This window comes from Nuphar pumila, chromosome 4 (genome assembly GCF_984573655.1).
Source record: "Nuphar pumila chromosome 4, dmNupPumi1.hap1.1, whole genome shotgun sequence".
NCBI classification, from domain to species: domain Eukaryota; kingdom Viridiplantae; phylum Streptophyta; class Magnoliopsida; order Nymphaeales; family Nymphaeaceae; genus Nuphar; species Nuphar pumila.
The window spans coordinates 28,253,797-28,277,490 of NC_143252.1; the positions used below are offsets into that span (position 1 = coordinate 28,253,797).

General features: G+C 37.0%; 1 protein-coding gene across 6 annotated transcripts in view; it reads right to left on the bottom strand.

Annotated features, from left to right (window-relative positions):
- LOC149839751 (uncharacterized) overlaps positions 1-23,365 on the bottom strand; it is a 43,487-nt gene extending 20,122 nt beyond the window's left edge. For 4 of the 6 annotated variants that reach the window (XR_016431350.1, XM_090002797.1, XM_090002801.1 and 1 more), the window contains exons 1-5: positions 22,969-23,365; positions 21,241-22,375; positions 20,256-20,324; positions 19,937-20,141; positions 19,178-19,454 (exon numbers count right to left, since the gene is read on the bottom strand). Coding sequence is in view for 5 of the 6 variants with exons in the window: in XM_090002797.1 (XP_089858923.1) it covers positions 19,178-19,454; positions 19,937-20,141; positions 20,256-20,324; positions 21,241-22,356 (1,667 nt within the window). In the remaining variant the exon portion in view is untranslated. The remainder of the gene's footprint in view (positions 1-19,177; positions 19,455-19,936; positions 20,142-20,255; positions 20,325-21,240; positions 22,376-22,968) is intronic. The other 2 variants (XM_090002799.1, XM_090002798.1) reach the window with 2 other exon arrangements.
- Between the last annotated feature and the right edge of the window lie 329 nt (positions 23,366-23,694).

Sequence of the window (23,694 nt, forward strand, 5' to 3'; positions counted from 1 at the left end):
TAGTTGGATATGCTAAAAATACTATTAATCACTATTTATTTTTGTCATCCTCATACCCATAAAATGTTATTGCATATACTGACTCTAATTGAGAAATAAATGTAAATGATCGCCGCTCAACCATTGGTTTTTGTGTTTTTATAGGTGATTCCTTGATATCTTGGAGGTGCAAGAAACAACATAAGGTGTCCCTATTCTCCACAAAAGCCGAATATTATGCCATGACCACTATGACTTCAGAATTGGTGTGGTTGCGACAGTTGCAGATTTGAGGGTTTTCATATCTGTGCCCTCAAAGGTATGTTGTGATAACAAGAACGTTGTCTATATCGCAAACAATCATAAATTTCATGAGCGAACAAAGCATATCAAAATGGATTGTCATTATGTCTGTGAAGAATTCTTGAATAAGATCATCACTTCACCATATGCATCTCCCAGATTTATGATGCAGAGCAGACCCAGAACAATGATGGAGAGCACGTTCCAGATCCAACAACAGGCAAAGTTCATCTCGGGTCCAGGTCCGAACCCGAGACCCGAATCCAGCCAAACCCTTTTAAATAACCCAACTTAGGGTTGCGTGCGGCAATGAAGAAAAAGAAGAGAACATTCATTTTTTTGGCAGCAACCGTGTTTCCTCAACAGTTTTCTTTGTTATTTTTTTTGTTTTCCTTTACAGCTCACGTCCATTGCTGTCAGTTTTTTTTTTATTCTTCCTCTTTCCCAACGCACTGTCAATTTTTATTTTCTGTTAGTTAATGGTTGTTTTCCCTGTAAGCACTGTCAGTCCTTTTTTTTTGTTTAATAACATGTTACTCAGACCCATTGAACAAAGCCTTTGATTCAAAGTGTGATTGAGTTACTGTGTTGTACCATCATGCATTGAAGAGTCAGCATCAACGATAACCCCCATCTGCATCGACTCCTTCACTGCGTCAAGGCGGGTAGACGCGACACCCATTAACGTGAAGCTTCGGTCCTTCTTTCACTGCATCAATTTCACTTTCTTTAGAGCTCAACCCCTCCTCCTTTGTCAACGGCATGACGCAAGAAGCGAGGAACGGTCCTATGAGCGGAAAGGCACGAGAGGAGATCATGAAGCGGCTACTCAACAAGTTGACGGAGATACAGGAAGATATGCTATGCCTAGAAAAGGAGGTAGCCGGTTTGTCGAAGCACATGGATGGGGTCGAAGCACGGATGAATGCACTTGAATCCAAGGTGAATGCGCACACAGTGCAATTGAATCAGTTAGGCGCGTGGGCGATTAACCCTGTTGATACTGTTGTCGTCGATCCAGCCCCGATGATGCTCCGGCACACAGCGCGACGAGAAGGCGTTGAGGAAACCTTGCACAGGGATGCAGGTTGCGGCAATTCTCCCCATCCGCGTGGCATGTTCAGGGCTGAGCATATCAAAATTTATAAATCTGAAGTTGACGTTGTGAAGGAGACCTTGGAGCGTTGCAAAATGAAAGGAGCGGTAGATTTTGGAAAAGCACTCTGTGGGTATGGTAGGGTGGCCAGCCTTGATGATGATGGATTCTCATTTATTGGTGCCAACTTGCAAGCTGGAAATGTGGTCATTGGTAAGCTTGCAGAGTCAGGAGCAGATCACAATTTTAAATGGAAGCACCTATCTTCGTTGTGTCTGATCTATATGCTTACTGTGGAGAAGATCAGTCGTCAGAGCAGACTTCTTCCCAACCCGGGGAGAATGATGCAGAGCAGACCTAGAAGAATGATGCAGAGCATGTTCCAGATCCAGCAACAGGCAAAGTTCGTCTCGGGTCCGGGTCCGGACCCGAGACTCGGATCCAGCCAAACCCTTTTAAATAACCCAACTTAGGGTTGTGTGCGACAGTGAAGAAAAAGAAGACAACATTCATTTTTTTTTGCAGCAACCGTCTTTCCTCAGCAGTTTTCTTTGCTATTTTTTTTGTTTTCCTTTACAGCTCACGTCCATTGTTGTCAGTTTTTTTTTTATTCTTCCTCTTCCCCAACGCAATGTCATTCTTTATTTTCTGTTAGTTAATGGTTGTTTTCCCTGTAAGCATTGTCAGTCCTTTTTTTTTGTTTAATAACATGTTACTCGGACCCATTGAACAGAGCCTTTGATTCAACGTGCCATTGAGTTACCGTGTGCTGCACCATCATGCATTGAAGAGTCAGCATCAACGATAACCCCCATCTGCATAGACTCCTTCACTGCGTCAAGGCGGGTAGACACGACACCCATTAACGTGAAGCTTCGGTCCTTCTTTCGCTGCATCAATTTCACTTTCTTCTTGGTAAACTCTTAGTTGTCATTTTGTGAGCTTGAGGGAGGGTGTTAAAAATGGGTAGTTGTCATATATATATATATATATATATATATGTGTGTGTGTGTGTGTGTGCCTGTGTGTGTTCATATACATATATATTTTTTATGTACATACTCTCATAGATAGGTCTAGGGGTATTTTGGTCTTTTGACCACCTGTAATAGGTGTCGCCCCTCTTTGTTTTTATTATTTTTATTTTGTTTTATACATTGTTGTATTGTCAAGGAAATTTTTGTCCTTGACAATACAACAACAATATAGTTGTTGGGAGCTCCCAAGGGCTAGATTTCTAGTTGTTGGGGAGCCCCAAACAGCTACTTTGAGCATCTCACTCCCTCTCTTGTATATAAATATGGGCCTTGATCCTCTTGTAAAATCAATGCATTTTGTATGAATTTGAAGTGAATAAATATTATTTTTTATATTGTTGTTGTGGTGTGTTCCTCTAAGCCCATAAGTGGCTATTGTGCTTTGTCCTCCTTGTAAGATTTGTATTGGCCTCTTGTTTGAGATGTGTCTTGTTTGAGGTGTGTAAAGAGCTATTGGTTTCATTACACTTAAGAGAGGCATCAACAGATGGGAACAAGAGGTCCCATATATATATAGGCTACACATGAAGTGGGAGCTCCCAAAGGAGTCATTGGGAGCTCTCAACAGTCATAAATGTGATCGTTGGGAGCTTCCAACAACCCTATGGTCTCAATGACCATTCTTCCCCCCCCCCCGCCATATAATGTCCTAAAAACTAAAAAAGTAACCCTAGAGGACAACTATTATAATGAACAAAAAGATGAAAATACCCCTAATACGTATTACTTATTACATAATATATATATATATATATATATATATATATATATATATATATATATATATATATATTAACACCCTTAAAACTTACAGTAAAATTACTGAAAGTTTGATAAAGGAGAAAAATAAATTGAGGTGCAGCAAGAACTTTAGTAAAGAAATCTGCAAGTTGGTACTCCAATGTAACATACGACAACTCAATAGTTCCTCTCAGATATTCATCGTGTGCATAATGACAATCCATCTTGATGTGTTTGGTTCACTCATGAAAGGTGTGGTTGCTCGCAATGTAGATTGCACTCTTATTATCACAATACATTTTCGAAGGATTTGAGATGATCACTATCATGTCTTTGAGAATACTTCTTAGCCACACAAGCTCCATTGTTATTGTAGTCATTACACGATATTCAACTTCAGTTGAGGACAAAGATAATTTTTTGTGTTTCTTATACCTCATCGAGGTTATAGAATCTCCTAAGAAGCCACAAAAACAAGTAGTTGAGATTTTATCATTGGGGTTTCCTCCCAAATCAGTATCAGTATAAACAAACAAATTTAAATAGGAGGGTGAGGATAAAAAAAGCCATTTGTTTATTGAGTTTTTAATGTATTGAATAATCCTTAACACAACACTCACATGCACAGCCACTGGAGCATGCTGAAATTGACTGATTAAATGAGCCACATGGGCTATGTTGGATCTAGTAATCAACAAGCAGGTGAGGAATCTAATCAACTGTCTATAGGAAGTAGGATCTTCAAAAAGAGTTTTATCTTCAAGTCTTAACTTTGCATTGACAAACTGAGGATTTTCAACCTTGTCGTCAGAAATCCTTGACTTAGCACAAATGTTAGCCTCCAACTTCATATGTGACAAGATATATCCTATGGGAGAATAGACAACCTTAATACCTAAGAAATATCCCAAAAGACCCAGATCAAACATATCAAAATTTTATTTTAAAATATTTTTAATTTCACTAACTCCCTTTTTATCACTTCCTGTAATTAAATTTCATATTTGTTGGATGACATATGTGAGTTTGTGATCAGAAAAAATTATGTATTGAATTGCTATATGAAAGATCTTCATGAATCTCTACATATGTGCTTTCATTGTCTCATAGTAGACTTATTATTTAGATTAAGTTTCTTAAAACTATTGTTTTCTCCTTTTATTGGATCTTTATGCCTTGGTGCACGTGTCCCTTGATTGGCGAATTTATGAAAGGTAATCTAAAAATTTCATCTTCTCTGTGCTGATTGCTTGCTTGTCCAAATTTATAAAAAATGGCCAACATGTATTGCATATAATTGCATCAATTGACATATTGTTGGGCATATGATTGCAATATATTCGTGCTAAGGTTTTCATATACCTTTAGTGAATTTGATTTGAAACTTGTTTTTTTAAATCGATTATTTGATATAAACTCACCTATTTAGAAATTGATTTTCGTAAGTATTTATTGTCGTTTTATGGCATTGATTTTGTCCATCAGAGAATTTTATATGATACATCATCTCTCTTAGCATTGTTATTGGTATTCCAAGTTAGCCGTCGAGGTGAGTTATGTGTGTACCTTAAATCATCTTATCAATCTGCAATTATCAAAGTTTATGAGTGTCGTGTTGACACCAAACTTGGATCTAATTGACGGTTGATTGGCCTATGAATCCATATATGCTTTTGTTGATTCAAAAATATTTGTTGGGGTGAGTTGTGTGGTGAGTATGCACCTCGTTCTATGTCAGTTTAAATTGTCAACTTATAGTTTGACTCTAACGGACAGTTGTTTGATCTCGGGATCTGAGTGTGTTGTATCACTCATTTGTTGTATGGTCATTGTTATTATGGATGATTATAACTCTGTTTATCTGTTGTTGCTATCTATTTTTTAAATCATGGTGTTTCGAAAGATGATTAAAATTAATATTCTTATTGATAATATTAGTGTGTTTTCATTATAAGTTTTCTTACCACGAGTGTCTGCTCCTTTTTTATACCTCTTATCTAAGTGTCATTATATGTAGACAAGAAATGTTTGTTCACACCTTCACGTATGTTTTAAGCTCATTGTTGGCATTGAGATTATGCACTTGATCTAGTTGCTGATACACTTGTTTTTTTAGTGTCATTATACGTAGACAAAAGATGTTTATTCACACATTTGTGTGTGATTTTAGCCCATTATTGGCTTTGTGATTATACTCTTATTCTAGTCACTGATACACTTGTTTTGAGTGTCATTATATGTAGACAAGAGATGTTTATATACACCTTCATGTGTGTCTTTGGCCCTTTAGTGGCATTATATTTGTGCTCTTGTTCTAGTCGTAAATACACTTGATTTTTTAATATTAGAGATCGAGTGAGGTGATTGCTTATGTTGGTCAAACTAGTGTTTTAATTTGCAAAATTACTCATTTGCTCTTTTACGAGAAATGGTTGTTGAAATATTTTCATGCATTTAGCATTGTATATGCTTTAGTTGCATAAGTTATTTCATGATTAATTGTTTAGCATATTTTGCATAAGGTTATGTTTTTCCAAGAATATATTCAATAAACAAATATATATTTTGCTTGTGTTGCCCTTTGTTGGCTCTTTGTATTGTCCCATAGTGGACTTGTGCTTATGCACTTTTGTTCTTGTATTGTACCTTCATGTCGTTGTGTTGTTCATACTTGGACTTATATATGCCTTTGCACTTTGTTTTTGTAATTCCGCATATTTCATTACATGTTTTTCTAAGCATTTCATTAGTAAAATCTTTTGTGTATGCCCATAGTGGCTATTGTGTGTATTTGACACTTGGTATTATCTTTTGAAAAAATAATGTTTCTTTTAACACTTGTATTTTATGTCTTTTGCTCAGTAAAATTATCTTGTGATTTTAACTCTTTTATGACTTCTTTCTTTAATGATCATGTCTTTTATGTGATAAATGTGTGTAGTCACTTTAACTAATACATGTTCTTATGAATGATTAAAGTGTTAAAAAGTTTATCGTATGATTTGTTCATGTTAAATGATGTTAAATTAACTTTATATACTATATGTGTTTGACCCCAAGTATGCCTTAGTATACTTAGATACATACATGAGTGTGGCTTTTGAAGTTTTCATATAACATCATTCTTCATCTAAGAATAGATACATTTAGGTGTAGCAATAATTGAGTAAATACAAGCATGAAGGGCATAGGATTTAGTTAAGCCATTGAGACAACAATTTTATGTGCATAAGCACTTACATTGTATCAAACTTTGGTGATCAAGCTGAAATCGTTTTCGGCACATTGGGAAGCATGCCACTCCGAATTTGAAAGTGTTGGAGCTCTCCTGCAATCTCTATTCAAAGTGCTTCTGATTAGTGGCGTTTGCTTAGTGGTGGATTACTCGTGACTTCCATCTTTTCTCTTATTTTTTCCTCTTTTCTTTCTCTACCTCTGTCTTTTCTTTTATTTGCTTATACTTAAAAATGGATGATAATGAAAATGTCATCATAAAACTCATTAAGCTCAATGATTTCAACTATGTAACATGGGCTTCAATTATAAAGCACCTTATATGGGGAAAAGAGTTGTAGGGACTAGTAGATGGGTCTGATCCGGAACCCAAGCTAATCCTCACCAAAGTAGAAGGTGAGAAAGAGGTGCCTCTTACGGAGAGTGAGAAAAATAAAGCTATGATCACTTATTAGAAGAAGTGGAAGGAATGAAGAACGAGACATGCCAAGATTATATTAGTGTAGACATTAAAAAGTGTTTTAGTCTTGCTACGTTCGAACATGCAAATAATGCATGGGATTACCTTAAGAGAATGTATTTTCTTAAATATATTGCACATGTGTGCAACTTGCAAAACAAGATACAAAATATGACTTAAGAAGATAAGAGTATTAGAGAATACTATAATGGATTGTCTAAATTATGGAAAGAGTTGGCTCTTCTTGAACCAAAGTAGCAGTGTCCCGAATATATTGAGCTCCACCAAAATCAAAAATCAAACAAACGTGGAGCATTTTTACCAATTTATCAATGGTTTGAGATCGGATTTTGAATCCACTAAATCTGCTCTTCTTCATCGAGAAAAAGTTTCCTCAATAGAAGATACTATAAAAAAATGAGTATGGAAGAAAATATGCTTAAAAAGTGAACCCCTAAGAGTGATGATGACTCGGTTTTAGCCGTATCTAGACCATGAAACTATGTTCATACCTACAAGCCACCACACTATGTGAGGCTAAATGATGAATATTATGAAAATTAAGGCAATGAGTATGAAAGAAATTAAGTTATTTGTTACTATTGTCATGAACCGGGACATATGAAAACATATTGTCCTAAATTGAAAAACCTTATGATATGAAGGTGGCCTCTATTGGATCTCCACAAGAGTCAATTGATACAAAAATCTCACAAGATCCATGTGAAAGTATCTTCAACAAGATACTTTAGTCGATAACGCAATAACCTTAAGAATAAATGTGTGAACATACACACCCAAGAACACTTGTGCACAAGCACAACACACCGAATCACAAATGTGCACTTGCACCCATAAGTTTCATAAACACTAAAGAGGTTGGGCTATAATCCCAAATCCCTTGACAAAATACAAGAGGAGCTGCCCATATATATAGGACTTGGAGGAGGCCTTGGGAGGGGCTCCACATAATCGTTGGAGCCCCTCCAACGGTCACAAATGTGACCGTTGGAGGGGTCCAACGACTAGTGGGTTGGGCCCCTCCCAATGCAAGTACAAGCATTAAATGCGAAAAATAAAAAGGAATAAAGAAAAAGAAAAGAAAAATAAATACAAAAAACATATTCTCGAAAAAGAATATGTGTAAAATTCCTAAACTACCCTTACTAGGAATATATATATTTTATATATATAATTGGTAAATACATATACATATATTATATATATGTATATGTATTACCTTATATATATAAAATATATATGCGAAATTACAAGTTTGATTACATAATTTAACACCCCCCCTCAAACTTAGGGCAAGATGACCGAAAGTTTGCCAAGAAGGAAGTTGAACCGTGGGGCGCACAGGGCTTTAGTAAAGAAATCTGCCAACTGATATTCGGACGTGACATAGGGGAGATCAATAACTCCTCGGAGATATGCTTCACGAACATAGTGACAGTCCATTTCAATGTGTTTAGTCCGCTCATGAAAGGTGTGATTCTTTGCAATGTAGATTGCACTCTTGTTGTCGCAGCATAGCTTGGTAGGTCCTTCAATTTTGATTCCCATGTCTTCTAGCAGTTGGTGAATCCAAACAATCTCCATGGTAGTAGTTGCCATGGCCCGGTATTCAGCTTCAGTTGAGGAGAGCGACACCTTTTGTTGTTTCTTGCATCTCCATGAGATTAGTGAGTCTCCTAAGAACACACAAAAACCAGTGGTGGAGTGACGGTTATTTGGGTCACCTCCCCAATCTGAGTCAGTATAAGCAATCAATTTTAAGTCAGAAGAAGATGACAGAAAAACTCCCTTATTTAGAGTACCCTTTATATATCTTACGACCCGTAAGATGACACTCATGTGAACGGATGTAGGCGCATGCTGGAACTGACTTGCAGTATGGACTGCATGGGATATATCTGGTCTGGTAATACTCAGATACATCAGAGATCCTACAAGCTGTCTGTAGGGTGTCGGATCCAAAAGGGGAACCCCATCATCAATTTTCATCTTTGCTCCTACAACCGCAGGAGTTTCACAAAGCTTTTCATCTGTAATACCTGACCTGTCAATGATCTCAGAAGCAAGCTTAGTTTGAGATAAGAAATATCCTCTAAGAGAGTAAGCTACTTCAATTCTCAAAACATAAGTTAGAAAACCTAAGTCAGACATTTCAAATTTATCTTTTAAGATAGATTTTATACTCTTAACCCCGTTAGAATCACTCCCAGTGATGAGCATGTCATCAACATACAGAAGTAAAATTACTATCCCTGCATTGGATTTTCTAACAAATAGAGCAGTGTCAGTAAAGCAAGAGGAAAAACCATTTTCAATCATAACAGAGTTAAATCTATCATACCAAGCCTTGGGGGCTTGTTTTAGGCCATAGAGTGCTTTCTGAAGACGAAGCACCTTTTCCTTAGGAGTCTCCATTTCAGGAAGAGCATCCATGTAAACTTCTTCGCTTAAGTCGCCATTTAAAAAGGCATTTTTCACATCCATTTGATAGATGTTCCATTTGTTGATAGAGGCAATGGTTATAAGACATCGAACGGTGACCATACGAGCTACAGGAGCAAAAGTTTCTTCATAGTCAATATCATATTCTTGACTATATCCTTTTGCAACCAAGCGAGCTTTATACCTTTCAAGGGATCCATCACTTTTAGTTTTTACTTTGAAAACCCATCGGCACCCTATTGTTTTCTTGCCTTCAGGAAGATTTTGAAATTTCCAGGTTTTGGCTCTTCTTAGGGCCTCAAGTTCATTGTCCATGGCATTAATCCATTCAGGAGACTTTCGTGCTTCTTCAAAATTTCTAGGTTCGGTATAAGAGTGGATGACACTAAGGCAGGCTATATATCTTGGTGAAAAAGAGTCATAGGAAATGAACCTAGAAGGAGGCCTTCTACTTCTCTCAGTTCTACGAGGAATCACTTCATTCTGAGAGGTACTGGAACTGGCATCATTATATCTGTCAAGAGCACTCCTAAAGTTGTTTTGATCTCTATGAGAGTAGGTGATAGGGTCTCTAGGTAATTCAATAGGTTGATGTGACGAAGGAGGTAAGGAGATGTTTTCCTCGGTTTCAAATTCATTTGGGTTACTTTGATCTGACTCATTATCACTAGTGTCATCGCCCTTGTTTAGTAAATCAAATAAAAAAGAATAATCCATATTTTCATTATGGGGGTCACAACGTTCAAATCCACTAATATTTTCCAAAAAACTTACGTTTCTGGAAACATACAATTTATCACTTTTGATATCATAATAACGAAACCCTTTTTGGGTTTCAGAATAGCCAAGAAAGGCACAAGGAATGGCTTTAGGAGAAAGTTTGTCATTCTTATCAGTGAGAACAAAACATTTACACCCAAAGACCCTTAACCTGCTATAATCAGGTTCCTTATCATACAGTTTTTCAAAAGGGGAAATTTTGTTTAAATTTTTCGATGGGAGTCGGTTTATAAGATAGACAGAAGTAAGGGTTGCCTCAGCCCAAAGATTTTTTGGAATGTTTTGAGAAATGAGCAAAGTCCTAGTTGTTTCAATGATGTGCATGTGCTTTCGTTCCGCTAACCCATTTTGTTGAGGGGTCTTCGGACAAGATTTTTGGTGAAGAATACCAAAATTTTCAAGATAACTCTTAAATTCATTTGAGAGGTATTCTCCACCAGAGTCAGACCTAAAGATTTTCAAGCATCCATTGAATTGATTTGAAATCATCATGTGAAAATTTTTAAAAGTTAAAAAAACTTCATGTTTATGTTTAAGGAAATAGATCCAACAAAACCTAGTATAGTCATCCACAAAGATCACATAATATGAAAATCCTCCTTTTGACATTACCAGAGCCGGTCCCCATACATCGGAATGGACAATTTCAAATGGTTTTGTCGTAAACATGGATCTTTGAGGAAAAGGCAAACATTTCATTTTCCCAAGAATGCATTCATTACACAAAAAATCACTTTTACAAAGATGTTTAACAAAAGGCAAATAGGAGATTTTAACTATATTGGGATGACCCAATCTCTTATGTCATTCATGAATATCTTTGTTTTGGACGACGTTGCAAAATTGACTCTTGGGAACTTGAAGAAAATCAACGTAGTAGAGGTCTCCTCTTCTAGAGCCTTCCCCAATCAATCTCCCGGACTGGCGATCCTGTATCCAACACTTATTAGAAGAAAATTTTATATCGCAACCATGGTCCGAGAGTTGGAAAACGGAAAGAAGATTTTGGGATAAAACGAATTTTTGGAACAAAGAAGTCTTGTTTTTCAAAATTCCCTATTCCTTTAATCTCAAGAGATGTTCCGTCCGCGGTTGATACAAAGGATGGAAAAGAGTTTTTAGAAAAGTTTAAAAGAGAGCAATAGCTAGGGGTCATGTGAAAGGATGCCCCGGAATCTAAAAGCCAAGATGTCTTACCAGGGGAAGGGGATGACATAGCGGCTCCGGAAGTGCCTCCCTTGAGAAGAGGTTGAAGAGGTTCTACGATTTGTTGAAGAGAAAAAGACTCACTTGATGAGGAAGGTCGTTCTTCAACTTGAGATGCCATAGCCGTTGCAATCAATTTTTTCCATTTAGGACACAAAGGTTTGATATGTCCGGGTTCTTTACAATGATAGCAAGTCACTTTGCTATAGTCTCTTTTACCATACCGATCATTTCCTCCTTGACCTTGATTCTTAAAATGAGGTCTATAGGTCCTCATGTTATTTCCCGGTCTTGACACGGCATTAGCCATTTCACCATCTTCTTGAGTAGAGGAAGTAACAAGAATGCTAGGAATATTTTTGCCAATCCCCATACGGGTTTCTTCACCACTTAGCTTGGTGATAACATCTTCAAGTGAGGGGGATGTGAAGGCGGAGAGAAGAGAGGACCGAACTTGTTCAAATTCGGGTCTAAGGCCATTCAAAAAATTAAAGAACCGGTCTTCTTCAAGTTGTTTGTGCCTTAATTCGATTGCCTCACCACTCCATTTAGGTTCAAGAATTGCAAGCTCGTCCCAAATAGAGGATAATTCGGCAAAGTACTCCCGAATGGTCATGTCATTTTGTTGGAGAGTCAAAGCCCTCTTTTGGAGAAAGTACTTGTGGGATAGATCTCTTGAGGTGTACATTTTCTCAAGATATACCCAAGCTTCGGAGGCCCTTTTAAATTTGATGATATTGGCGTTTATCTTGGTCTCAACGGATGAAAACATCCAAGATAAGATCTTGAAGTTCTTCATTTCCCAATCATCATGTTTCTTAGAATACTCTTCAAGAGCCTTTTGTCTTTCATCCCCTTTAAGGATCTTAATATCCACTCCTTCAATAATAGTAATTTTGGGTTCCGGTTCCGGTATGGATCCATGAACGTAACCCCAAAGCCCCTTTCCTTTAATATGGGCTTCCATATTACCGGCCCAAACATGATAGTTTGAGCCATTAAGCTTAAACCCAAGGGAGAAATGGGAGTCTTTTTCGCCCATTAGAGAGGAAAGAATGCAAGGGATAGTACGTACCTTAATTACTTTTCGCGTCTTTCTTGACAAGAGAGGCTCCTAAAATATTGCTCGAAGAAGGTGATCCCCTTTGATTTCAAAAACCTTGAAGGCACGCTTTTCGAGGAATGCAAGAGGAGGCGAAACGCAATTCTTCTTCTTCAACGAGGCTTTGATACCATGTGAAAGTATCTTCAACAAGATACTTTAGTCGATAACGCAATAACCTTAAGAATAAATGTGTGAACATACACACCCAAGAACACTTGTGCACAACAAGCACAACACACCGAATCACAAATGTGCACTTGCACCCATAAGTTTCATAAACACTAAAGAGGTTGGGCTATAATCCCAAATCCCTTGACAAAATACAAGAGGAGCTGCCCATATATATAGGGCTTGGAGGAGGCCTTGGGAGGGGCTCCACATAGTCGTTGGAGCCCCTCCAACGGTCACAAATGTGACCGTTGGAGGGGTCCAACGACTAGTGGGTTGGGCCCCTCCCAATGCAAGTACAAGCATTAAATGCGAAAAATAAAAAGGAATAAAGAAAAAGAAAAGAAAAATAAATACAAAAAACATATTCTCGAAAAAGAATATGTGTAAAATTCCTAAACTACCCTTACTAGGAATATATATATTTTATATATATAATTGGTAAATACATATACATATATTATATATATGTATATGTATTACCTTATATATATAAAATATATATGCGAAATTACAAGTTTGATTACATAATTTAACAATCCATCCATTGGAAATATGTCATTGACACAATTAGTGGAGGCTCTTCAACCTCTTCTCAAATGAGCATCCTCATCAACTGGAGCTGAAGTTTCTTCCTACGGATTCTCTGATCCTGGTAAATCTTTTTGGCTTCTTGACTCTAGTGCTTCTTTTCATATAACACCAAATGGTGATGTGTTATCCAAATGTCATAACTCAAGTGGATCAAATGTATTTACTGTTAATGGAACATCTCTTGAGATAAAAACAAAAGAAAATTTTGAAAACATTTCTCAAAACTCAAAAAGATTTTTTATTCCAAAAAATAGATATATTTCTAAATTAAATTTAAACTTTTTATCTGTTTCTCAATTATCTGACCATGTGTACTCCTCTCATAATTGTCAAGTATATGATCGCCAATCAGGGAAGTTGATTGGGGAAGGCCATAAAGGAGGCTTATACTACATGGATTTTTTGAAAATACCCAAAAATACATTTTGTTGCAATGTTCAGAAATTAGATTTGGATTTGTGGCATAAGAGACTTGATCACCCTAGTATATCCAAGATTCAGTTTTTTTCAAAGATGAAAATTTTACATGTGAAAATTGTATTCTTGGCAAAATGAAGAGATTATCATTTCAAGAACTTTTATTTCTTTCTAACTACTTGAGTTAATACATTTGGACGTTTGGGGCCCAACACCTATTATATCCAAGGGTGATTTTGTGTATTATGTAATTTTTATGAATGATTTTACGAGACACACTTGGATTTATTTTCGTAAACACAAGTCTAAAGTTTTCTCACATTTTCAAATATTTCACAATTTGGTCAAAAACCAATTCAAGAATGTGTTTTCATCTTTTGCACGGATTCAGGGGGAGAGTTCTTATCAAAATAATTTAAAGACTACATAAACTTAAATGGTATCACACCAAAAATCTTGTCCTTACACGTCTCAATAAAATGGTTTAGCCGAAAGAAAGCATAGGGATATTATAGAAACAAAAACTTTGTTTATTACAAACGAGTACCTAAAGAATTTTGGGTTGAAGCAATATTAATTGTGGTTTATCTTATTAACAGAATGTTATCTTCTTTAAAAAATGTATCTCCTATTGAAAAGCTTTTCAAACAAGTCCCAGATTACTCTATATTAAGAGTCTTTGGGTATAAATGTTTTAAACTTATCGAAAAAAAATGACAAACTCTCTCCTCGTGCTATCCCTTATCTTTTCTTAGGGTATGCAAATAATAAAAAAGGCTACAGATGTTTTGACATTAAAAATAAAAGGTTATATGTTTCAAGAAATGTGTCCTTAGAAAAAGAAAGCTTTTTGAAATTGAGAAAACTAAGGAAATAAGTGAGTATTCTTTTTTGTTGGATCTAATTCTCAATCAAGAGGTTAGTGAAGAAGAACCTCATAATATGAGTGAAGAACCATTTCATAAGAATCAAGGTTGTATCCAATATTCCAGGCGTAATAACGTCGAACATCGACGTGCTTGTAAAAAATACACTAACGATAAACATGTAGAAATACAAACTAGAAAATCATCTAAAGTACCAAAACCCCCTGGAAAATTTGTGTCTTATAAGTCTTTTTTACCTAAGTATCAAGCCTACATTGTGTTGATACATTCTTATATAAAACCCTCCAACTATGTTGAAGCAAAAGAACATCCTAAATGGGTAGAAGCAATGAAAATATAATTAGATGCCTTAGAAAAGGCAAACTATTGGACCGTCTAAGATATTCCCCAGGAAATAAACCTATAGGGTGTTGATAGGTATATAAGATTAAAACCAAGATTAACGAAACTCTAGAAATGTACAAAGTCAGATTAGTTGTCAAGCGATACTCTTAAGAATATGGGATAAATTATGAGGAAACCTTTGCACCAGTTTTCAGAATGACCATTGTTAAGACCTTAGTAGCTCTTGCCTTTGTGAAGAAATGACCTATATATCAAATGGATGTTAAAAATATATTTCTTAATGAAAACTTGGTTTAAAAAGTCTATATGAAAACACCACCTAGTATAATTATTCATAAAGGAAAGACTCTTCATCTAGATAAGGCTTTGTATGGCCTTAAACAAGCAAAAAAGGCTTGATATGACAGGTTTAATCAAGTTATGCTTGATATTGGATTTTAATCTTGTTTGACTGACACAACTTTGTTTGTTAAGATTTCTGATGCAGGTACTATTGTCCTTCTACTCTACATGGATGACATGATCATTATAGAAAGAGATAAACAAGAAATTTAACACATTAAAAGGCTTCTCAAAACACATTTTGAAATGATTGATTTGGGGTTTTAAAATATTTTCTTGGTATAAAAGTTGTTTATTCTTCTAGAGGTTATCTATTGATCCAATCTAAATTTGCTCTACATATTGTTGTCAAGTCTGGTATCTCGGATGATAAGAAGGTTGACACTCCTAAAGTTGTCAATGTTAAAATGAAGATTGATGATGGAGAACCACTTGAAAATCCAACATCATATAAACAACTTATCGGGGCACTGTCATATCTCTCCATTACGAGACCTAACATTGTGCATGCAGTTCACACAATAAGCTAGTTTCAGCATGCTCCCACCACTGTCCATATGAAAGCACGTTTGTGTATTATTAGATATATCAAAACTTTTATCTTTCGAGAACTTTTTTTGTCTGCTTCTTCCTCCTTTAGATTTAATTGCTTATCACATGCTGACTGGAAAGGTAATCAAAATAACTAACACCCAACCACTAGTTTTTTTGTGTTTTTAGGTGACTCGTTGATTTCATGAAGGTGTAAGAAGCAACAGAAAGTTTTTCTCTTTTCAACCGAAGCAGAATATCGAGTCATGGCTATAACCACTATGAAGGTGGTTTGACTAAGGAGATTATTGGCTGACATGGGCGTTCAGAGTACAGGAGCATCACGACTGTGTTGTGACAACAAAAGTTTCATCATTGCTAGCAACTGAACCTTTCATGAATGAACCAAACACATTAAGATGGATTGTGTACGAGAGGAATACCTACATGGCAATACTAATTTTTTCTACGTTACTTCAGAATATCAATTGGCATACTTCTTTACCAAGCCTCTCGTTGCTCCTAGATTTCACTTTCTCTTGGACAAACTTTTAGTTATTCAACTATAAGTTTGAGGGGATATGTTAAAAGTGTAAATGTATATATATACGACGTATGTGTACATACATATTTATAAATAGAAACTAAGATTGCACCTAACTAGTAAATAGTAACTAGGTTAGTTTACTCTTTAACTTTTTTTTTTCTTTTTGGTTTGTTTCTAGATAAAAGATACATTGGAGAGAGAGTCCAACAGCTCTATTGAAGCCGTTGGGACCTCTCCCACCATCTCCCTTAGAGACCATTCCTTGTGTATAAATAGGAGTGATACCCCCTCTCAAATGTAAGCTTCCTTCATGGGTTGAGATCAATAAATTCATTATTTTTTATTCTTGTTTGTGTCCCCTTTAGTGGGTATTTGTGAGTAAACCCATTTGTGGTTCTTTGTGTGTGTATTTTGGTATTTTGGTGGAACTCTTTTAAGTGTCCACTTTTGGTGATTTAGTGAACAACTTCGGAGGAACTCGTTTCCTTACAAAGACAACTTTCATCCTGTACCACAGGGACTCTCCTTAGAGGTTGTCGTACCTACGTCGATGCAATGCAATGCGGGGGCGGATGTGGGTGCAACACTCTGTGTGGAAAATATGAAATTTTGATGAACCGAGTGCGGTCAAACAATTCTGGGTGCGACCTGCACCCGGGATTACGTTTGTCCAAAATAGACTCGATCAATTTTGACCGAGTCCATTTTGGTTCAAAAATAAAATAAAAAGTGTGGGGGTATTAGGGCACAACCCTCCCGACTCCTCCTCCCCTCCTCTTCTGACAACGACGGCGATGACGACCACAGGTATCTCTCTCTCTTCTTCTTCTTCTTCCTCCTTCCTCCGTCGTCGCCTCCTCTCTTTCTTCGTCTTTCTTCCTCCTCTTCCCCTTGTTGGCGCAAGGGTCAAGCCTCTGGTGAACCCCGACTTAGGTTCACCAGAGGTCCAAAGTTGAACCCATGCCTATTGGTGAACCCAGGCCTGGGTTCACCAAAACCGAACCCAGGTATAACATTATGTATGATATACTTTTGGTATGCAATTATGCATTGTTTACTTTTTTTTATTAGTATAATTTACTTCTTTTCTGCTTGACTTGTTTAATTGTTTTATGTTTCACTTAGCGTAGCCATAATATATTTAGGTTGATTTAATAATGGTGTGATTTTTTATTGACGAGGAATAGCAATTGTAGATTATTAATTTGATTTATTGCATGAATTTATGTATGATGAATTGATGATATGATAATTATTTTTATTTCATTAGTGTTAACTGAAAACTATTAAAAAATTTATATGTGTACCCTCCCCACACCCGTATCCGCACCTATGTGACATAGCTTCCATCTATTATATAACTCCCGTATATAAAATTCTCTCTCCATAGATTTATGGTCCCACTTGCACACACATGAGAATTTATCCTACTCTCCAAAAAAGATGATGGAATTCGAATAGACTTACGCCCTTCATCATCTTCTAGAGGAGGCAAATCCTTGCTCGGAGGAGGGATAGAAAGACAGCCCATGATCTGAGCCCAAGAGAACACCTTACTTCGGACACGATCTGAAACTACATGATCACCCTTTTTCTCATGAGAGATCATGATTGTATCAATAATATGCTTCCTGGAATCCAGATGAGCAGAACCATCACCATCTGAAGCCTCCCCCCCCCATAGCCTGGGGGAGGTGGCCAGCTCGACCTCTGGAAGTAGCCTCTCAACCCGACTGTGAAACAGCCAAGGGGTTAGGGATCTATGAAAGATATTGGAGGCAATACACCATTTCAATTTCCATCTAATGCTTAAGCTCAAGTAATGCCAAATTAGACAAAATAAGCAGCCAAAATGTGAAACCTGAATAATTGATGGAATCTAGGATTACCTGATACCTTATTGGCAGTCAGTATCATGTCCAAACCAAAGATAGCAGAAATTCATAACATCAATTTATCCATTTCTGCACCTCATGCTGATTGATAACTGTTCTTTATGAGTCAAAAATAGGCATACTGCTAGTCTGACTATAGAATACAAGTATAGAGAAACCATCTCCCATCACCTACCTAATGAAATAACAATCATATAGAGGAACCATATCCATCACCTACCTGATGAAATAACAATCTGTCATTATAGACACAGATCATTCCAATCAATGCACTTTCATGGTTCACATGTTTTTAGATGAAGCCCTTCACGAGCATGCATCGATATTGATTGTTCAAAATTTCTAGACAGCCTGTTATGAGCACACATTAATAGTGTCTGAAAGGTAGAACACAGAAGAATAAGAACTCCTTGTTCAATTCTATTGCAGATTGCTTGCTGGCTTCTTTAATAAATCGGATGAAGCTTTAAGCCTTAATCCTTTTTTACTTTAATCTTATAGCAACCTTTTCATTATCTGGTTAAGAAATTACTGGTATGCAAGGGAGTGTAAGCATCGGAAGCTTCCTTCTAGATTATATAATTTTCATTCTGTTAATTAATAAGATTTCAATTTTGTTCTACAATTTTTGCATTTCCACAGCCTTATATATACTTAGGCTTCCATAATAACTCCCAATTTTCTTTAGAACAAAAGAACCATCCTAGACAGTCCTCAATATTGTTTCCCCTATTATAATTACTTGGAATTATTTTCTTTTGAACAAAGAGATTTTTTTTTTGCCACAGTGAGACTGCAACATATTACATGATCACACCAATATAAGACAAACTTTTTCTTTGATTTAGAAGAAAAACCAAAAACAGTCTACAAGTACAAATCATCAATTTCTGCAACCTGAATTCATAATACATCGAAATTAGGTGCATTGAACAAAACTTCTAAACATAAAATAATAAACACATCCTGGAGAACTCGGGAATTCAAAAGTTTGATTTTGCAATCATAATGGAATGATAAGATTAAATGATGACATATACATGCTACCTTCTGCTAGCAGATGTCTGAAGACTCTGAACACATAAATTGTCTGAAGAATGTTGAGACACCTTTCTTTTTTTGGAAGTCTGAGCACACAAATTATCTGAAGAATGTTCGGACCTATTGCTCTTTTTGTGAGTCTGAATATATGAACTGTCTTCAAAACGTCGAGGCACAGTTCGTTTTCTTTGAGTCTGAACATATGAATTGTCTGGGGAATGCTGAGACACCTTGCGTTTTCTTCGAAATCTTGGAAGCTCATCCACTGGTGGTTGAACCAATTCTGGACATGAAAATAACAATGCTTTATGTCTCCATGTGTGTTTGTGTATCTGTGTGTGTGAGAGAGAGAGAGAGATTCACTGGCTTGAAAGAAGTAGAATAGTATCATGAAGGTAGTGATTCATTCTTGGGTAAGGATAGCCAGCATGAAAAGGACCAAGGAAAAATATAACTAAACATCAATAACCATGTACTTGTGTTTGGGTTGCACAAAGCAAGGACAAAAAAATAACTGACAAAAAAAATTGAAAGTTTGAAGATCCTAAAAATTAAGACTGCTAAAGTCATCATGTCTGTGTCTTGGAAAAATCCAAGCACTTAGATATGGTCCATGACATATAGCCACAATGAATCCAAAAGCACCCCAAAGGGTTGGTTTTTTCACAAGAGTAGCATAATGCTATGAAAGAGAAAATTCAAATCGAATTATATAATCAAAAGCTTTGAGCGTCACATTTAACATGCTAAATTAAAGGTCATCACCTTTTTCATCGCGATGATCAGCATGGCCATTTTTTGGTGCCAGACCAGTAATGGATCTAATCATTTCATCCAACATGCTACGAGGAGCATCCCTTAGTTTGCGAACTGCTGTATATAGTCGCATCCCATTTGGTACAAATATATATGAGTATGCATGCCTTGTTAAAAAACCAGCATGACGCTCGAAATCCAGTGCGCTGATTATCTGTTAATTTTAACAATCAGATTGATATACTCAATAGCAGCACCACATCAAGTAGCATATGGAACAAAGGTGTTATGCCCTATAACATCATTTTAGGCAAGCAGTCTGACTTACTTTAGAGCTATTACATGAGGAGCAGCTACACAAAAATCCACCTTCTTTTATTGTTCCATGGAGTATTTTCTGATGAATTTCTCCAAATAAGAGAAGCCATGTTAAAATAAATTGGCAAAAAATGATAAAAAATAAATGTGAGGATATATGTGCATACAGACCCACACTCCCCTTACCCCCAAAACAATAGATTAAAAAAAATGGAAGCATATATGGGCATATCATAACAAACCCCTCCCCCCTACAGAAAAAAGAAAAAGAGAAAAAACATTAATGCGCATGCACCCACACATATGCAAAGTAGCTTTCCATGATTCATAATTAACGAATCATGTCAATCACTCAAATCATGACCAACCAAACTCACTCATTCTTCCTGATTATTATGGGCATATCATAACAAACCCCTCCCCCTTACAGAAAAAAGAAAAAGAGGACAAAACACTAATGCACATGCACCCACACATATGCAAAGTAGCTTTCCATGATTCATAATTAACGAATCATGTCAATCAATCAAATCATGACCAACCAAACTCACCTATTCTTCCTGATTATTATTTTAAATCATGAACCCATAGCAATCTTATGTCACACAACCAAGAACTAATCCTGCCGGAGCCACTTTATTTTATCAGGTTGATGTCATCGTTCTTAGAGTATCAATCATCCTAGTCATGACTAAAACAGGGGTATAGCAACAGTTTAGACAAATATTTCACTCAGAGGAAAAAAAAAACTAAACAACTTCATTCTTGAAAGCATGTTTGTGTATCTCTGAGTGCATATAGCATACAAAAGTGCGCATGCATGTAAATGGGTATGTGTTAGCTTTTCATGTTTGTCTTTGTCTGTCCATTCAATCCATACCTCAAAACTGAATCACCCTAACCTTCAACAGATAGTAAGCATATGAGTAACTCTATGTGTTCATAAATGCAGGGTACATTGCAAGCATGCATTGCATAGGTGCATGTCAACCAACCTGTTCTCCAGGATTGATGTATCTGACTGGACAGCCATCCAGAAGACCAGTTCCAAGAAATGCTGTGACGTTAGAAGGAAACTTTGTTACAGCCACCTTCTTTGACATCTTCAGTTCGAGTTTTTTTTTAGGACATAGTGATACAGCGTTGTTAGTATCCGTGACATCCAGTTCAGCGATTTCCGTTCTCCCATCTGTATTTGCCCCAAAATGTTCTCCATTCATCAGAACACCAGATGAACCAGAAATTCCCACGGAAGAATTTGTCTGTTGTGAAAAGCTAAAAGCATTAGATGATGTTTTACTGTCCAATTCTTCGCCAATCACAGCCAAAGTCCGGTCCTCCATGTTGCAGTTTGAAGGTCCCACTGAACATTTAGACTCATCACTATCAACTGCCATATTAGTTTCATAAATTCCTCTATCCAAATCCTTAGAAAGATTTTTCATAGCTGCCATGAAGGAAGAATTAATAGCATCATCATCATGCTGAACACCAGAACAGGATTCCACTTTATCATGAGTGGAGAGAGGAAAAGAACTACCTACTGACCCTTGAAGTTCAACATTTGGATTATTTACCAATCCATTTTTATCTGTGCACCCATTAACATCAAACTCGATGTTTCTGTGAATCATGGTATCACCAGAGCTTTCAATAGTAGAATGTTCTGTCCTCAAACACTCAAATCCACCACCAGATTCTACCTTGACAGTTTTACTGAAACTTGAATGCATGGAGCCACCACAATCATATAGCTCCACTTTTGAGCCATTCTCACGAGACTCAACCAAATTCACATTTCTAGACTTCATTTCTGGAGGAACTAAAAGGCAAGCACCAGCTTCTGCAACTCTAGAATCTATATCATACACCAAGCAATCATCGGTATGCAATTCTGAGTCGAATTCGAACTGAGGAATAGCCCCTTCCACCAAATCCATGAATGAGTCACCTTTCCCGCAATCCTTATCAATCACTTCCCTATCCCGCTTCTTAGAAGCTGGAGGAACAGGTTCTTCACCATCATGTAACTGGTGAGGACGTCCAAAATTGGCAGGTGCACCCATCTTAGTCACTGGACTACCACAAACCTTTGGACCATCTGCCAGCATTTAACCACCACAAAAGAGCCTGCAAAAACCAACAACAAAATATACCCAATAAAATAAAATTGCAGCATCTTCCTTGATATCAGAAACAAAATATTAATGGGCGACCAGTTTCAAAAAAATCACATTTTTTTAATGCCAAGATTATAAATAGTCTTTACCAATCAGTCTCTTTATTTCAAAAAAAATCCAGCAATGGTGAAGAAAAGGAGAACATGAAACAAGAAAAAGTATCATCAAAATCACATGTGGAGATAAAAAAACAAGGCATTCATTGCCTAAAAGTGAGTATAGATCCATATAGACCGACGAAGTGACCATAGATGTAGAAAGCAACACTCAAGCACGATCAGATAACAAAAATCACGTCCATTTCAACCAAAAAATAACACTAGTTATATAAATCTAACCAACCGGAACGCTATTAGAACCAAAAAACCGCAGAATAAGACCTACAGTGAGAGAGTCTCCACGGAAAGGAAGCCCTGATTCATTGAAAATGACCTGAAACCCCCCAAAACAGGTTCCTACTAACCACAGAACATTCAACGCAGAAATGAAACACTAATCCACCAAAAACAACCCCAAAATTCAAAAATTAACAATACTACTAACCTCCACGCTGCAGAAACCAGGGAGACAGATCCCCTCAGTTTCCGTCTCTTCGAATCCCGTGGTTCCGACAAAAGCGAGCGGCACAAAAGCCCTACCAGAAGACCTAACTCCAAAATCCCTCCCCGATCTAAGAAGAACCAGGAGCAAAATGAAAGAGCAAAAACTAGGGCATCAAGAAAACGACAGATCCATCCGGCGCTTTCCTAGCCACAGAAGAAGAAGACCCATTCGCCACTTTAGGGATCAAATCGAGCCGCGCCCCCTTCTTCCCCAGAAGCGAAGCCACCTGAGAGAGAGAGAGAGAGAGAGAGAGAGAGAGAGAGAGAGAGGCGGTGTAGACGAATGGGGGCCGAAATGGGGAAATAAATTTTTTTTTTAAAAAAGGCAACGGGAGGACGCGACGTGGATAGCGAGTCGCCCTTTTATAGGTTTTGGTCCGGACACAACTCGCTGACCTGGATATCCCACTCCTCCCCTCCAGCCAATCAGAAGCCACTGAACCGAAAAAGTTAATCTGACGTGGCAGCTTGACCCTGGGTACGCGTCTGACGCGGCAAACCCACCTGGCACTGACGGTTCAAAATGATGTGGCTTGGCTGCTCCATTTTTTGAGAATGAGGTGATGACGTGGCAGTTGCAACTCGATAAGAAATCGAGTATGATAACTAACCGCTCAGATCAACCGTTTGGCTGATGATACGGGGTTGATGAGATGATAAGCAAGGT